Source organism: Phocoena phocoena, chromosome 11, assembly GCF_963924675.1.
Source record: "Phocoena phocoena chromosome 11, mPhoPho1.1, whole genome shotgun sequence".
Classification (NCBI taxonomy): Eukaryota; Metazoa; Chordata; class Mammalia; order Artiodactyla; family Phocoenidae; genus Phocoena; species Phocoena phocoena.
In genome coordinates, this window is record NC_089229.1 from 31,999,134 (window position 1) to 32,018,303 (window position 19,170).

Here is a 19,170-nt window from a genome sequence, read left to right on the forward strand (position 1 = left end):
TACTGGGAGTACCAGAATGAGAGGAGGGAAAATAGAAAAAAATATTCAAAGAAATAATGGCTGAAAACTTCCCAAATTTGATGAAAATTATTAATCTGCATATCCAAGAAGCGCAACAAATGCTAAGTAGAATAAACCCAAAGATAGACACATCTAGACACATCATAGTTAAAAGAGTAAATGCCAAAACAAAAGCAAATTCTGGAAAGAAGCAAAATAACAATGATTTGTCATATATAAGAGAACCTCAGTATGATTAACAGCTGACTTCTCCAGAAAAAAAGTCCTCCAGAAGGCAGTAGGATGACATACTCAAAGTACTGAAAGAAAAAAATATATATATGTACATGTATATAATTGTATTTTGAACCTATAACATTTGGAAATGTAATATATTTGACAATAACAGCACAAAAGAGGCATGCGAAAGCAAACCTGTATTGTAAAGAAATGATACCAGGTGATAACTCAAATGAAGAAAACTAGAAATGATAAATAAGAAGGCTAATGTATCAAACTCTATAGATATGTATTTTCCTTCTCCTCTCAACTACTTTAAGAAATATAAAGTTATAGAAAGTAATAATTATAACGATGTGTTTGGGGGTTTGTAACACATTACAGATGTAATATAATATTAATAGGATTATACAGAATATACACACAAAAATACTTGATAAAATTCTAGGAAACTAAATCCAACATTAAAAAAAGGATTTTAGTTCATGACCAAGTGGGATTTATCCCAGAAATGCAAGGTTGGTTTAACTACAAAAAATGAAATAATGTAATACACCAGATCAATAGAATAAAGGGCAAAAAAACCATGGTCATGGTCATCATAGTATATGAACAAAAAGCACTGACAAAAACCAACACTCTTTCATGATAAAAATCTCAACAAACTAAAAGTAGAAGGAAACTCCTTCAACCTGATATAGGACATATATGAAAAATCCACAGCTAATATACTTACTGGCATAACTGAAAGCCTTTCCCCTTAATCAGAAACAAGATAAGGATGTTTTCTTGCCAATTATATTAAAGCCAGGGGGATTGGGAAATAAAGGTAAATAAAAGGCACTCAGATTGGAAAGGAAGAAATAAAATGATCTCTATTTACATATGGCATGATCTTTCATTTAGAAAAATCTAAAAACTTGTTTAAAACTATTAGAAGTAATAAATTCAGCAGGGTGCAAGATTAATATACAATAATTGATTGTATTTCTATATACTAGCAATGAACAAAGCAAAGATGAAATGAAAAAAAAATTACACTTACAACAGCATTAAAAAATTTTAGTTATTACTTTAACAAAAGAAGAACAAAACATTCAAAAACTACAGAACGTTGTTGAAAAAATTAAAGAAACTTTAAAAATGGAAAGATAGACCATGTTCATAGATTGGTTTTATTGCTAATATGGCAGTACCCCCCAACTTGGTCTATAGATTCAATGCCACTCCTATCAAAATCCCCAATGACTTATTTGAAGAAGTTGACAAGCTGATTCTAAAATGTACAGTTGACCATTGAACAACAGAGGAGGTTAGGGGAGCTGACCCTCCAAGCCATATAAAATCTGAGTATAACTTATACTCAGATAACTATAGATTCAGAGGATTCTCTGGAATTTGCAGTTCCTCCATATCCATGGTTCTGCATGCTCAGATTCAATCAATCTTGGATTGTCAAGTACTGTAGTATTTACTATTTTAAAAAAAAATCCATGTACAAGTGGACCCTTGCAGTTCAAGCATGTGTTGTTCAAGGATCAATGGTATATAGAATTTCAAGGGACCCAGAATAGTAAAGACAATCTTGAAAGTGAAAAACAAAGTTGTAGAACTCATACTTACTGATTTTGAAATGTAGAAATTACTACAAAACTAGTAATCAAGACCATCTGGTACTGGCATAAAAATCAATATGTAGATCAATGAGATAAAATTGAGAGACCAGAACTAAACCTTTCCATAAATCAATTTCTGGTCAATTGATTTTTGAAAAGGGTGCATAGACCATTCAATGGGGGAAAGAACAGTATTCTCAACAAATGGTGCTAAGAAAACTGGATAGCCATAAAAAAAAAATTAGACTTTATACTGTACAAAATTAACTCAAAATAGACGAAAGACCTAAATATGAGCTAAAATGATAAAATTCTTATAAGAAACTGTAGGTTACTCAAACCCCTCTCAGTTATGACACCAGAAAAACAAGCAATCAATGAAAAAAATGAATTGGATTTCATCAAAATTATAAACTTTTGTGTTTCAAGAATACCATCAAGAAAGTGAAAAGACAACCTACAGAATGGGAGAAAATCTTTGCAAATCTTTCATCTGATAAGAGGCACATCTAGAATATATAAAGAGCTCTTACAACTCAATAATATAAAGACAATCCCATTACAAAATGGACAAAGACTCTGAATAGACATTTCTCAAAGATATACAAATGGCTAATAAGCTCATGAAAAGATGCTCATCATCATTAACCATTAGATAAATGTAAATCAAAACTACAGTGAGATGCCACTCACATCTACTAGAATAGTTTAATCAAAAAGATAATAAGAGTTAACGAGGATGTAGAGAAATTGGAATCTTCATACATTTCAGGTAGGAATGTAAATGGTGCAATTGCTTTAGAAAACAGTCTGGCAGTTCCTCAAAAGATCAAACATAGAGTCACTATATGTCCTACTTATTCACTCCTAAGTATATACCTAAGAGATATGTCCTCACAAAAACTTGCACAACAATATTCATATCAACATTATTTATAACAACCAAAAAAAGTGGAAATAACAGAAGTGTCCATCATGTGATGAATGGATAAATTGTGGTATATGCATACAGTGAAATATTATTTGGCTATAAAAAACACTGCGGTAAGTGGAAGGAGTCATGTATAAGGACCACATATTGTATAATTCCATTTATATGAAATATCCAGAACAGGCAAATCCGTAGAAACAAAGTATACTAGTGCTTGTGTAAGACTGGGGACATTGGGTGGACATGAAGAGTAACTGCTAACTGGTATGGGTTTCCTTTTTTGGGGTGATCAAATATCCTAAAACTGATCATGGTGATAGTTGCACATCTCCCTGAATATACTAAAAAACATTGAATTATACATTTAAATGAGGAATCACATAGTATGTGAATTATATCTCAATAAAGCTTTTATAAAATGTGATTTTAACTTGTATTGAATGTTCGGTGAAGCTTTTCTTTGAAGCTAATGACAAGTCTTGGGAATATGTATTTCCTTCACAGCTTCTTACTAATGCTCTCTTTTCATTGACACCACAAGACTTTTTTTCGAGAGTGACATATTCTTTCACAATAGTCTAGAAATGGAGCAAGCAAAATTTTTCAACAAAAATTCTTAACTAGCAACATACTCTATTATGCATTTGAATTCAGAACATTCCAACCAGATAGGACTTTTTTCTAATACCCCGTGTATTCATTTTCTGTTACTGTTGTAACAATTTACCCTTAACTAAGTGACTTCAACAACTCAAGTTTATTGTCTTGTAGTTCTATAGTTTAGGAATTTGATGAGATCTCTCTGAATTAAAATTAAGGTGGTCTCCAGGGCTGCATTCCTTCTGGAGATTGCTGGGAGAGAATCTGTTGCCTTGCCTTTTCAAGTTTCTAGAGGTCTTCAGTATTCCTTTGTTCATGTCCCCCTTCCTCCACCTCGGAGTCAGCAATGTATCCATTCTGACACTGTATCACTCTGACTTAGCTTCCACTGTCACACTTCTTTTCCTGGCTCTTTTCCTCTGCATCTCTCTTTTACTTTCAAAGGCCCACCTGAATTATAAAAGGATAATCTGCCAATTCTGAGGTCAGCTGATTAGCAGTCTTAATTCCTCTTTCCTGTATAACCTAATGTATACACAGGTTTCAGCGATTAAGACTTGGACATCTTTGGGAGAACATTATTCTGCCTATCACAAAATGATTTTCTGCTGGTAGAAATGTGTATAAGTCAAGGTAATGGAAAAAGCCCTATGAGTTCATGGTGGTTTGATTAATCAGTAAAGGAGGATTTCTTTTTCGGGCAATGTGTTATAGAAAATTTTGGCATGGGTAAAGTAGAGCTTTATTTTGTAAAATGGAGAAACGCTACTGTGAACTGAGGCTTGCTCTCAGGCAAACTAATTTTAGGGTGAAAATGGATGTGGAAATTAAGGATCTGGAATACGATAGATTGCTTTCAAATTATTGGGATGGCAAACCCACTGAAAGCCTTCCCATGACCCAGGACCCCACATAGATGATCATTGATTCGGGGCCGTGGTTTCCAAACTTGACTGATTTTGTAATTATCTGAGGCATTTAAAAATAGTATCATATTTCTAGGCTTTAATTTAGACCTGCTGAATCAGAAATTTGAAAAACAGAGACCCAAAAGATGATTTGAATAATTTTTAAATTTGATTCTGATAATTAGCCAAATTTGATAACTATTGGTTTGAAAAACCAAGAAAATTGAATAAGTAATGATAGACGATACATGTGTTCACTGGCTTTTTCTATTATTTGCTGGTTAGTTTTGAAGGTTACAGAACATTTAAATATGACCTAGAGCTTTGGTCAATCTCATTTTGAAGTTATCAACCCCCAGCCATTGGATTTTTTTCCTCTTTTGAACACGTATACTCTGCCATTATAAGCTATGTCTTATATGAGTTTGCCTTTGTTAAATTATTGTAATGTGATTAGTTAAGTTATTCTTATCCCATGGATGTAATGTAAGAATACAGGAATGCTTATGATCACTTTGTATTTATATCAAAGTATCATATATACCAAGTCATGGTTATAATTACTATCTAAAGTCTATGAATTAGCATATTTTCCACACCTTACCAGCAAAATGTTGATATGTTTTGCAAGTTAGTTCAATAACCTTTCCAGAAATAAGAAAAGACACCTTTTAACAAATATGCAGTTAATCAGGAGGACAACAGTTGATCATTGAACATGCACCAAAACGTGTACCTTGAAAAGACTGAAATGTTGCATTTCCTCTATAGATATCACACCGCAGAAAGAAACTCAGGAAGGCATTCCACCCCCAACCCAGAGTCAGGAACCTCTGAAACCTCAGGAGAATATATCACGACCCATTCACCATCCCTTAATTTTAAAAACAAACTTTGAGGAAGAAGAGGAGGAAGAAGATGAACAAAATGGTTAGTAAAACTTTTCTCAGATTTACAGTGCGCATTCAAAAACCTCATGGTATTTTCTACATATTTGTTTAACTATTAGAAGTGTATAATGTAATATATAAGGCAGATTTGGGTGAGAAAATAGCTTTCATTTTATTAAGTATATTAAATTCATTATGTTCTAATTTGTTCTATGTGTACACATATGCTTATCATTTGGATTGGAAGTTTTTTGTTGTATGATGGCTAGAAGACAGATCTCATGTTTAAATATGCACAGTTGCTTGTAGGTATACTAATAACCTGTTTTACTTTTATATAACTTAATATTGATAACATTGATTTATATAACCTTTATTATTTATATATAACTTAACATTGATATACATGAGTGTCAATCTATTACATGATTATATCCATCTGTCTCACATTTAATCCTTCAAGTTATAGAGATCAATAGAGTAGTTTATAATTTATAAAGCACTATCATCTGCATTATCCCAGGTAATCCTTGCCAAAGTATAAACAAGGTTAGAAGCCAGGTCTTTTGCAGTGTAGCCCATGCTATTCCTCCCATATCGTCACAGCCCTGCAGTGCCAATAAGTATGTACAAACAAGATAGGCATGTGGAAAAATAAACTCTCAGTCTGTCTCTACCCTGGAATATGTCTTTCCATGGAGATACAGGAGGTGGGCACATTGAGAAATTGAAATGTGACATATTTTCTGTAGGTGTTTTACTACAGAAACAAACTCAGGAGGGAATTGCACCTCTGTCCCAGAGTTGGGAGCCCCTGAAACCTCAGGAGGATATATTGCAACCCATTCACCATCCTTTAATTTTAAAAACTGACTTTGAGGAAGAAGAGGAGGAAGGAGATGTGTCCTTTTCTTCTGTACCTCTGGGTCTCCCATACTTACATCTTCCTTCTCCAAACAAACAAGCAAGCAAGCAAACAAAGATGATCTCAAATGTGAATCTGTACCTGCAGCTTCTCATCTCAAGACACATAACGTATAGTCATTTCCTTCCTCTTGACTGATTATATCTAAAATGTAAAAAATAGCAATGAGAAACATTTGACAATGCGCAAAGTATTGATTTTAAATGTTTTTTAAAACAGTAATCCATTCATGAGAACAATGTGTGGGATGTTTCATTGTGGTTTATACATTTTCAGATTATTTGGTTTTGGGACAATTTAATTTAAAATATATATATCCTATAGATGCTTCTAGTTTATGGACAAAGACTCCTGAAGAAATTGAAGAAAAAAGAGCAATAAAGGAGATGTGTCATAAATCTGGTAAGGAATCAAACATTTGTGGATTTTCTAATATTTGATGTGAGACGTACACTAACTGTTAATTTTCTTGTGGGAGATTAGGTGAATACTACAGATTTCATACTCCTCCAGATATTTTATCATCTAAAAGCATAGCCTCTACAGTGGAAAAAGAGTTAGAAAAGCCTTTGGAAAATGGAAGTGAATTGCAGGAAGGTAAGGAATGAAAAGGAAGCATTTCAAGGTGATGAATAAGAGGTACTTGGTATGATAGGCTGTGAATTATTTAGTAAAGTATGCACTGAAGGCAAATGATAATACATCAGAATTGAGAGTGAGAAGGAAGTGATTTTATTGGATGACCTAAATTTAATATGAAAAGCTGCTATTAATGTAATTGTATTTCCAGAGGAACCACAGAATGAATAGACTTAATAAACACATGGTAGCACTACACACCCCATGCAATAATTCTGTAAATAATTTGGTTTTACCATTTTATTTGGCTACGAAAATAAATCTCCCTGTGAAACAGGTGTAGATTTTTCTTTATAAGTAGAAGGGACAACTTAGCCCTAGAAGGACAAAAGGGAGATCATAGAACAACGTTAGCAGCAGAACAAGGGTGTTTGTTCATTGAATGAGTGCCTCCTGTGTACCAGCCAATTTCAAGGGCAAAGCAGGGGAATAATTCCAAAGCTGTGCCTTTTATGGATCTTATGTTCTGATGAATCTTACTTTTCTGTTGGTGAACATCTTGCCCTTGAAGGCAAGATAAGAAGAACGTTATTTTCTGCATATAAAACAAGGAACTCATGAGAAGCCAGAAGAATTACAATCCTGCAGCCTGTGGAACAAAACCACATTCACAGAAAGACAGACAAGATGAAAAGGCAGATGGCTATGTACCAGATGAAGGAACAAGATAAAACCACAGAAAAACAACTAAATGAAGTAGAGATAGGTAACCTTCCAGAAAAAGAATTCAGAATAATGATAGTGAAGATGATCCAGGACCTTGGAAAAAGAATGAAGGCAAAGATTGAGAAGATGCAAGAAATGTTTAACGAAGACTTAGAAGAATTAAAGAACAAACAAACAGAGATGAACAGTGCAATAACTGAAATGAAAACTACATTAAAAGGAATCAATAGCAGAATAACTGAGGCAGAAGGATGGATAAGTGACCTGGAAGACAGAATGGTGGAATTCAATGCTGCGGAACAGAGTAAAGAAAAAAGAATGAAAAGAAATGAAGACAGTCTAAGAGACCTCTGGGACAGCATTAAACACAACAACATTCACATTATAGGGGTCCCAGAAGGAGAAGAGAGAGAGAAATAACCAGAAAAATTATTTGAAGAGATTATAGTCGAAAACTTCCCTAACATGGGAAAGGAAATAGCCACCCAAGACCAGGAAGTGCAGAGAGTCCCATACAGGATAAACCCAAGGAGAAACACGCTGAGACACAGTAATCAAACTGGGAAAAATTAAAGACAAAGAAAAATTATTGAAAGCAGCAACGGAAAAACAATAAATAACATATAAGGGAACTCCCATAAGGTTAACAGCTGTTTTCTCAGCAGAAACTCTACAAGCCAGAAGGGAGTGGCTTGATATACTGAAAGTGATGAAAGGGAAGAACCTACAACCAAGATTACTCTACCCAGCAAGGATCTCATTCAGATTCCATGGAGAAATCAAAAGATTTACACACAAGCAAAAGCTAAGAGAATTCAGCACTACCAAACCAGCTCTACAACAAATGCTAAAGGAACTTCTCTAAGTGGGAAACACAACAGAAGAAAAGGACCTACAAAAACAACCCCCCCCCCCCACACAAAGTTAAGAAAATGGTCACAGGAACATACATATCGATAATTACCTTAAACGTGAATGGATTAAACGTCCCAACCAAAAGACACAGGCTTGCTGAATGGATACAAAAACAAGACCCATATATATGCTGTCTAAAAGAGACCCACTTCAGACCTAGGGACACATACAGACTGAAAGTGAGGGGATGGAAAAAGATATGCCATGCAAATGGAAACCAAAAGAAAGCTGGAGTAGCAATACTCATATCAGATAAAATAGACTTTAAAATAAAGAATGTTACAAGAGACAAGGAAGGACACTACATAATGATCAAGGGGTCAATTCAGGAAGAAGATATAACAATTATAGATATATATACACCCAACATAGGAGCACCTCAATACATACGGCAACTGCTAACAGCTATAAAAGAGGAAATCGACAGTAACACAATAATAGTGGGGGACTTTAACACCTCATTTACACCAATGGACAGATCATCCAAAATGAAAATAAATAAGGAAACACAAGCTTTAAATGACACAATACACCAGATAGACTTAATGATATTTATAGGACATTCCATCCAAAAACAGCAGATTACACTTTCTTCTCATGTGTGCACAGAACATTCTCCAGGATAGATCACATCTTGGGTCACAAATCAAGCCTCAGTAAATTTAAGAAAATCGAAATCATATCAAGCATCTTTTCTGACCACACGCTATGAGATTAGAAATGAATTACAGGGAAAAGAATGTAAAAAACACAAACACATGGAGGCCAAACAATACATTACTAAATAACCAAGAGATCACTGAAGAAATCAAAGAAGAAATCAAAAAATACCTAGAAACAAATGACAATGAAAACACAATGACCCAAAACTTATGAGATGCAGCAAAAGCAGTTCTAAGAGGGAAGTTTATAGCAATACAATTCTACCTCAAGAAACAAGAAAAATCTCAAATAATCTAACCTTACACCTAAAGGAACTAGAGAAAGAAGAGCAAACAAAACTCAAAGTTAGCAGAAGTAAGGAAATCATAAAGATCAGAGCAGAAATCAATGAAATAGACACAAAGAAAACAATAGCAAAGATCAATAAAACTAAAAGCTGGTTCTTTGAGAAGATAAACAAAATTGATAAACCATTAGCCAGACTCATCAAGAAAAAGAGGGAGAGGACTCAAATCAATAAAATTAGAAATGAAAAAAGAGAAGTTACAACAGACACCACAGAGATACAAAGCATCCCAAGAGACTACTATAAGCAACTCTATGCCAATAAAATGGACAACCTGGAAGAAATGGAAAAATTCTTAGAAAGTTATAACCTTCCAAGACTGAACCAGGAAGAAATAGAAAACATGAACAGACCAATCACAAGTAATTATATTGAAACTGTGATTAAAAATCTTCCAACAAACGAAAGTGATTAAAACTTCCAACAAACGAAAGTTCCAGATGGCTTCACAGGGGAATTCTATCAAACATTAAGAGAAGAGCTAACACCCATCCTTCTCAAACTCTTCCCAAAAATTGCAGAGGAAGGAACACTCCCAAACTCATTCTATGAGGCCACCATCACCCTTACACCGGAACCAGACAAAGATACTATAAAAAAGAAAATTACAGACCAATATCACTGATGAATATAGATGCAAAAATCCTCAACAAAATACTGGCAAACAGAATCCAACAGCACATTAAAAGGATCATACACCATGATCAAGTGGGATTTATCCCAGGGATGCAAGGATTCTTCAATATACTCAAATCAATCAATGTGATACACCATATTAACAAACTGAAGAATAAAAACCATATGATCATCTCAATAGATGCAGAAAAAGCTTTGGACAAAATTCAACACCATTTTATGATAAAAACTCTCCAGAAAGTGTGCATAGAGGGAACCTACCTCAACATCATAAAGGCCATACATGACAAACCCACAGCAAACATCATTCTCAATGGTGAAAAACTGAAAGCCTTTCCTCTAAGATCAGGAACAAGACAAGGATGTCCACTCTCACCACTATTATTCAACATAGTTTTGGAAGTCCTAGCCACAGCATTCAGAGAAGAAAAATAAATAAAAGGAATATGAATTGGAAAAGAAGAAGTAAAACTGTTACTGTTTGCAGATGACATGATACTATACATATAAAACCCTAAAAACGCCACCAGAAAACTACTAGAGCTAATCAATGAATTTAATAAATTAGCAGGATACAAAATTAATGCACAGAAATCTCTTGCATTCCTATACAGTAATGATGAAAAAGCTGACAGAGAAATTAAGGAAACACTCTCATTTACCACTGAAACAAATAGAATAAAATACCTAGGAATAAACCTACCTAGGGAGACAAAAGACCTGTATGCAGAAAACTATGAGACACTGATGAAAGAAATTAAAGATGATACAAACAGATATAGAGATGTACCATGTTCTTGGACTGGAAGAATCAATATTGTGAAAATGACTATACTACTCAAAGCAATCTACAGATTCAGTACAATCCCTATCAAATTACCAATGATATTTTTTACAGAACTAGAACCAAAAAATCTTAAAATTTGTATGGAGACACAAAAGACCCCAAATAGCCAAAGCAGTCTTGAGGGAAAAAAACGGAGCTGGAGGAATCAGACTCCCTTACTTCAGACTATACTACAAAGCTATAGTAATCAAGACAATATGGTACTGGCACAAAAACAGAAACATAGATCAATGGAACAAATAGAAAGCCCAGAGATAAACTCACGCACCTACGGTCAACTAATCTATGACAAAGGAGGCAAGGATATACAATGTAGAAAAGACAGCCCCTTTAATAAGTGGTGCTGGGAAAACTGGACAGCTACATGTAAAAGAGTAAAATTAGAACACTTCCTAACACCATACACAAAAATAAACTCAAAATGGATTAGAGACCTAAATGTTAGACCGGACACTATAAAACTCTTAGAGGAAAACATAGGAAGAACACTCTCTGACATAAATCACTGCAAGATCTTTTTTGATCCATCTCCTAGAGTAATGGAAATAAAAACAAAACTAAACAAATGGGACCTAGTGAAACTTCAAAGCTTTTGCACAGAAAAGGAAACCATAAACAAGACACAAAGACAACCCTCAGAATGGGAGAAAATATTTGCAAACGAATCAACAAAGGATTAATCTCCAAAATATATAAACAGCTCATGCAGCTCAATATTAAAAAAGCAAACAACCCAATCCAAAAATGGGCAGAAGACCTAAGTAGACATTTCTCCAAAGAAGACATACAGATGGCCAAGAAGTGCATGAAAGCTGCTCAACATCACTAATTATTAGAGAAATGCAAATCAAAACTATAGTGAGGTATCACCTCACACCTGTTAGAATGGGCATCATCAGAAAATCTACAAACGACAAATGCTGGAGAGGGTGTGGAGAAAACGGAACCCTCTTGCACTGTTGGTGGGAATGTAAATTGATATAGCCACTATGGAGAACAGTATGGAGGTTCCTTAAAACACTAAAAATAGAATCACCATATGATCCAGCAATCCCACTACTGGGCATATACCCAGAGAAAACCATAATTCAAAAAGACACATGCGCCCCAATGTTCATTGCAGCACTCTTTGCAATAGCCAGATCATGGAAGCAACTTATATGCCCATTGACAGACAAATGGATAAAGAAGATGTGGTACATATATACAATGGAATATGACTCAGCCATAAATAGGAATGATATTGGGTCACTTGTTGAGATGTGGATGGATCTAGAGACTGTCATACAGAGTGAAGTAAGTCAGAAAGAGAAAAACAAAAATCATATATTAACGCATATATGTGGAACCTAGAAAAATGGTACAAATGAACCGGTTTGCAGGGCAGAAATTGAGACACAGATGTAGAGAACAAACGTATGGACACCAAGGGAGGGAAGCCATGGATGGGTGGGTGTGGTGGTGTGCTGAATTGGGCGATTGGTATTGACATGTATACACTGATGTGTATAAAATTGATGAGTAATAAGTATCTGCTGTATAAAAAAATAAATTAAAAAAAAAAAGGAACTCAGAGAAAAAAATCCATGGATTCCATGAGTTTAAGTAGATTTCTTGCCCCTGGGATGAGCTGAAAAACAAGTTTTGCAGGAGTAGGAGAGATCTGAGTCCTTTTCTCCTCTTAAAAAAAAAAAAAAAAAAAAAAGAGATAGTTGGCAAAGTCTCCCAGGATCAATATGAGCATAGGGTAAAAAGTAGAGTGTCTGTCTTGCAAGTACATATGTGTGGCAAACTATTTAAACATATGGCAGTAGGTGGCAGCAACATGCCATCAGATGGTAGAACAATCGAAGAGACCTAGCTGATAAATGGGAGCCATCTAGTGAAGGACAGATTTCTTGAATTATGGAGACAAGAAAAATTAAAACAATAACAAAACAAAAACAAACACATTAGCAATGAATATTAAAAATGGCAGATTTTAAAGACAATTATATGCATTTTTGCTTTATATTATGGTTTTAAAAAGCTTTTTATTTTTAAATAATTTCAGTTAACTAATGAATATCCTTTACCCAGATTTCCCCATATGTTAGCATTTTACACATTTGATTTTTCACTCTCTCTCCCTCTCTCTCACAACACACACATTGTTGTTATTTTTTTCAAATTGTTTGAGAGTTAGTTGCAGGCATGATGCCCCTACATAACTCTCACCCAAATGCAGTATAAATATCAATATCAGGAAATTACTACTGATTCAATATTATTTAAAGACTTTTTAAAAAAATTTTCACCAATTGTGCCATCAATGTCCTTTAAAACAAAATGAAGTTTTTTCCCTGGTTTAGAATCCAGTCCAGAATCACGAGTTGTATCAGATTGTCATAGCTCTTTTATTCTCCTTTTAATATTTTATTTTCAGAGAAAATTAGCTAGAGATGTATAAGGAAATGGTGAGAATTAATTATCAGTATAATTAGCATTTTTTAATCAGTAGTTGACCCTAATACTTTTTACTTTGTTCATGGTTAGTAGATGAAAACAAAACAAATATTACAAAATTCATTATATGAAAAGCACATCAAATAAACTAAATATACATACACTATAGAGTTAGATTGCTTAACTTTTTAAACTGTCACTTGATACATTTTCCACATAGGGAAATAAACTTGCCTTCTGCTTTCCTTCTAATTATAAATTGGCTTAAAATTTGTATAATTATAAATTTATTGCTCATCAAATCACTGTGCAAACAATATTTCCATTAACTTTTAGGCTTTTTACTGTCATCATAAATTCTATAATAAACTTAGGTAAACGCCTAATGGTTCCTAGAGTGATTTTTTTTTTTTCCTAGGGGACAGTCTGACAGTTCCAACAAAATTCAGCCTATTTGAAAGGCAAGGTGTGATAAAAGCATCACTGGATAGGAAACCAAGGACTGATACTGCTGCTTTTGAAAATGGAGGTGAATTAGTTTATTACTGATTGATTCTGAGTATGTCACCATATAATAAATGAGTCTGAATTTTCTCTCTCATAACTGATTTGTTTCATCAACATCTTTTTAGCATTTTATTCATTGGCTTTGGATAACTCCTTGAGGTCAGGAATTGTGTATAATCAATTGCTCTGGACAAATCTCTAGTAGAATGTCTGGCACATGATGTGCACTCCGTAAATATTTGTAGAATAAATGATTTTACGTTTAAACAATTGAATGACTAGATGTATAGAGACGCGTTTATAAAATTTACAGATGACTGGAAGTTAATATGCTGGAACAATGAGCCAGATTTAACAAGGTAAACTCAAACTGTGATAAAACAAAATCTCTTGTATTTAAGTCCAAGACATTACCGGTAGGTTCTCTTCAAGCTGGGAAAGACCTGACATATATTGTGAGGGAAAAAAAAATGTTTTTGTTGGCCATAAGGTTTCAATATAATTCAGTAACATGTGTCAGCTACCGAATAGCTAAGGTAAACTTACATTGAATTATTAGGAGTAGTATAGGAAAATAATTAAATGTGATAAGTCATTTAAAATACTCAGTAGAGTGTATAACTTATAGAATGATGCTCCATAAATGTCATCTATTATTATACTAGTTCCACTGATTTCTTCACAGGGTAGTCCACATTTGGGCATCATTTTTTTTTTTTTTGCGGTATGAGGGCCTCTCACTGTTGTGGCCTCTCCCGTTGCGGAGCACAGGCTCCGGACGCGCAGGCTCAGCGGCCATGGCTCACGGGCCCAGCCGCTCCGCGGCATGTGGGATCTTCCCGGACCGGGGCACGAACCCGTGTCCCCTGCATCGGCAGGCGGACTCTCAACCACTGTGCCACCAAGGAAGTTGGGCATCATTTTTAAACAAGGTTACTTGAAACAAATATTTTATGTTAAGAAAGGGTAACTTGTATGGTCAAGGATCTGAAATTAAGTATTTAAGTAATATTTAAAGCAACTATGAATATTTATGCTGGAATATAGAAGATCTTTAAGGAACATAAAAACTGCTTTCATATATCTGAAGAAATTGTGTGGAAGATAAATTATATTTACTCTGAGTATCTCTAAAATGTGGTAAAGATTGTTATGTGGAAAATTGTGTTGACTGTGTGAATTTTCTTCCAATTATTTGTAAGTGTACATACTGTATTTTCACACACACACACACACATATATATATATATATATATATATACACATGTATTAATCGAAACATATATGATATGTATAGAGATGGTGATGGTATCACTGAGAAGTATTTACATAAAACTGTGCAAAAGGGGTATTTTAGGGGAGGATTATCCTGTATTAAAAGATAGTTTTGTACAATTTTCTGCCATCATTGCCACTGACAGTAAGTTATTGTCATAGGAGGTGACTGCTACATTCCACAGAGGATCATATTTCTTGGAGTAGATGAAAATGAAGCTTTAACTGAAGAGAAAGAAATCACGATGTCGAAATATTCAAATGCTAAAGGTAATAAGCCAGTCTATATTTTGATCCATTTGTAATTTGTACAGACAAGTTAAATATAAAGCATGATTGTTGTAGAGGCAAGGTTATAAATAAAAATATACACAAAATACACTAGAGAGGAGTCAGAAGCCCTAAGTTTCCAGTCCTGGCTCTATCCCTAATTATTTGCCTATGGGGCTTCATCTTTTTTTAGCTTCAGTTTCCTTATCTGAAAAATTAGCCTGTTGGACTACATAATTTCTAGGAGTCTTGCTAGCTCTAAAGTTATTGGTCCTCTTAAATGGTAATACCCAGTCCTCTTTAGTTGTTTTTTTTTTTTTCATCTTCCAATATTCAGTGTGATTGAATTTTCTTAGAAAGACTTGTGAAGATATATATACTGAGAAGAGTATCAATTCTCACGCTGACTTCCCCACTTTATGATTATTACTAATTATAGTCTGTGAATAATCCAGAGATATGATAATAAAATACACCCTCTATAGTGTTATGCTGCCTTTATTGTGCTTAGAATCCCCCAGCTGGGACCTCTGCTGGGCAGCTCTCTCAGTCACAGGCAGTACAGCTGTCCTGTAATTAGAGAACTTTACATGTTCTCCATCTAAATATTAACCAGTTACATCTACTGTTTTCCCCACCATTAAATAAATATTCTCAAGAACAGGAAGACACTTGTGATCAAATTCTCCTTATGGAGAATTATATGTAAATCTTGTTTCCTCTCTTTTGCTCAATCCATCAAAAAACACACACCTCTAACTACACTAATAACCATAGCCACCATTCACGTGTGGCTGTTTAAGTTAATTAAAATTAAATAAAAATTTAAAATTCAGCTCATCAGTTGCACCAGCCATATTATAAGTGCTCAATATCCACATGTGACCAGTGGCTATCATTTCAGACAGCACAGATTTAGAATGTTTCCATCATTGTAGAAAACTCTATTGGATGGCCCTGCTCCAAAGCTTAGAACAAATGACGACTGTTACAGATATTTCTTCATCCTTGGTTTAAACTGGCACACTTGATGTAAAATTGATAACCTTTTATTTTTTTGTATTTTATTATACAGAGGTATTAAAAATATTGCCACAAATATATAATTTACATATTGAAGATACTGGCTGTTATTTCTGAATTTTTAATGTTTTGTTAGTGACAAATTTGGGGGACTCAATGTGGTAATTAGGGAATTTCAGTGGTGGGTTCTAAAAATTAATATACGTATATATATTTTAAATAGGTATGCCCATCATATAATGCTTGCAAAGTGAAATACCAATGGAAACACTTCCTTTTACTAATAGTGACATTCTATTTTCTTAATTTGCTTTAAAAGATAACAAGGACAGTCCTCAACCAAAGCGTTCACTAACTACCCGACTAGTACCTACAATGCATGTATTAAATGCTACTGAGAATATCAGTATGAAGTGCAGAGAGGACCCTTCTTCAAGTGAGACATCAGCTCTATCACTTTTTGGCCTTAGATATATTTGCCTTATTGTGGATTTATTTTGCTTATTTGCAGTAGAATTTTAAAAAGGAAAGAAAAAAGGATGGTTTGAAAACTATTCAGGATTAAGAATTAAAGACACAATATTCTTCTAATTGACAATGAATTGTGATGTAGGTCCTAGTAAATTATACACTTTCCCACTAGTTTAATTTAGATATTAAAGTTAATAATATACTACGTTCTCTGAAGCTTCATTAGTACATTTTAAATTTAACCCGTGCTGGGATACGTTGACAAATTTTTATTATGTTTCAGATTATTTTTCTTGATTGGGCTTCTCCTTGCTTTTTAGTACTTGGAGCTTCTTCTCTTGATACAATTAAGACTCATGAATCTTCCTGTTTCCCTCCCTCCTTCCTTCCTTTTCCTTATTTCATTTATTGAACCCCTGTAATATTCTTCAGCCCCAGCTGAGAAACAAAGGGAACCGTGATGGTTTACCTCAGAGCAGCTTAGTTTAGTGACACTTGTGAAAAATATGGTTTCCAAGTTCTAGGAGTGGGAGCATGAGAGTAAGGGTGGAGCATGATGTTTGGAGAGGAGGTGGTGAATCAGAGCTTCACTGAAGGTTTACTGCTGAAGCTGAAGATGAGAGCTAGGGCAAAGAGAGATTAATCAGCCCACTGTAGAGAGCTAATGTAATCTACATAGTGAATTTGATGTTCATTTTCTCTGTGTAGTAGTTACTTGTGAATGTTTAGGATCTCCACACAGAGAAATAATAAAAAATGCTCCTCTTTACTAGATCGTTTTAAGATACTCTGGAGAAATGTACCTTAGAAATTCCTGGAAAATTGAGCATGCACATAAAATTTTCCACGTAAAAACATGCAAGCAAGAAGTGAATAACTTAGTGATATTAGCACTTACAAATTCTGATTATTGAGGCTTGTTTCACCAAACTATCTATACCCCCAACTTCTTAAGATCTTAAAACAGTAAGGTAATAGTCATTAAAGTATTTTACACTAATGCAACTTCTTAAGAAGTAGTAGTTTAGGCTTAAAAAGTACAAAAAGATTTATGTTCAAAATAACTATTCTAAAACTACTTAAAAATAACATTATAATGAGATATATAATTATATTTGGATTGTAATTTTATGTTCTTTTAAACCTAAAAAGATCCACACATTCCTTTGGAGAAAAGCATTTTTCTCCAAAGGAATGTTACTTATTGAAAGTTTTCTCATCAATCAATTTCCAAGATAGATTTTTTTGGTACTTAAAATTAAATAACCCTTTGTTCTAGAAAGTAAAGTATTGGGGTGGTACATTTATTTTTTTCTCTTGCTTGACATGTGAATGCACAGATATGTAATTATCACCTTCAGTAATTTTCAGATGAAAGTGTCTCTTTAAAAACTGTAAAACTTTGTATCTTCTTTAAGTAAATGATGTCCAGCCAGTGAGGAAGCCTCATTTTAAAGGCCTGAAAAAAAGAAAATGGATTTATGATGAACCAAAGAACTTTCCTGGCCCAGAAATGCAGAGAGGTAAAGTGTCTATGTATTTGATATTCCTAAATTGTAATTTGAAAAGAGATTAAATTTTTTTTCTAGCAGAAAAACAAGTCATTGTCATGCAACATGTTATTTTAGATGTCAGCCCAATTCTTATAAACTTAGTTCTTTTAGCTTACATTATCTTCCATTGTGCTATCAAACATTTAAAGTGCAATATGTTATTTACGGGTGTGAAACCAGCTTGTTTTATCCCTCACTCTCTTCCCCCTTTCTTTTATAGCAGTACAGGCTCCAAATCCCAAAAATAAAATGAGTTACCATCGCAATAATAAAAACAGAAACTCTGAGAATGACTCCTATATCCATGGTCAGAGAGATGCTGTCAGAACTGTCTCAATGAATGCACCTCCCCGCAGCAGGCCCACAAACGGGTCCTACAATAAAGTTGATGTTAACAAGGAACCCAAATTCAACCTCTGTTCAGGTGGAGTTCTACACTTATATAGGCTCTTTACTCATGTCTGTGGTTTGCATTCCCATGGAATTTCCTGATGGTCCAACTAATCTTAATTGCTATCCACCCCCTTCTTTTTCCAGGCAATCACCACCATAACATCTTAGAAAACTAGTAAGAGGATTTTTGTCTATGTGCAGGAGTGCACGTGATTTAAAGGATATTGGAGAAAACATGTTGGATGCAGATGGCTTGACATGACCCTCTCTAGAATTTTGTCTCAGAGCACTGCACTTTGTTCCCCCTGGATAACTTTATTTCACTCTTGAGGATTGTTTTTGAATGGTTGACATTTTCTTGTTCCACTGACTGCATTGTTCAATTATCACTTTCTGTCTAGTGCTGTGGTT

The 19,170-nt window shown here is 34.3% G+C and overlaps 1 protein-coding gene across 1 annotated transcript in view; it reads left to right on the plus strand.

Moving 5' to 3' along the window:
- C11H12orf50 (chromosome 11 C12orf50 homolog) overlaps nt 1-19,170 on the plus strand; it is a 31,235-nt gene that overhangs the window by 7,700 nt on the left and 4,365 nt on the right. Inside the window, 8 exon segments of the mRNA XM_065887841.1 lie at nt 5,067-5,225; nt 6,435-6,512; nt 6,594-6,707; nt 13,686-13,796; nt 15,212-15,319; nt 18,232-18,336; nt 18,590-18,762; nt 18,764-18,790. Coding sequence (XP_065743913.1) covers nt 5,067-5,225; nt 6,435-6,512; nt 6,594-6,707; nt 13,686-13,796; nt 15,212-15,319; nt 18,232-18,336; nt 18,590-18,762; nt 18,764-18,790 — 875 coding nt within the window.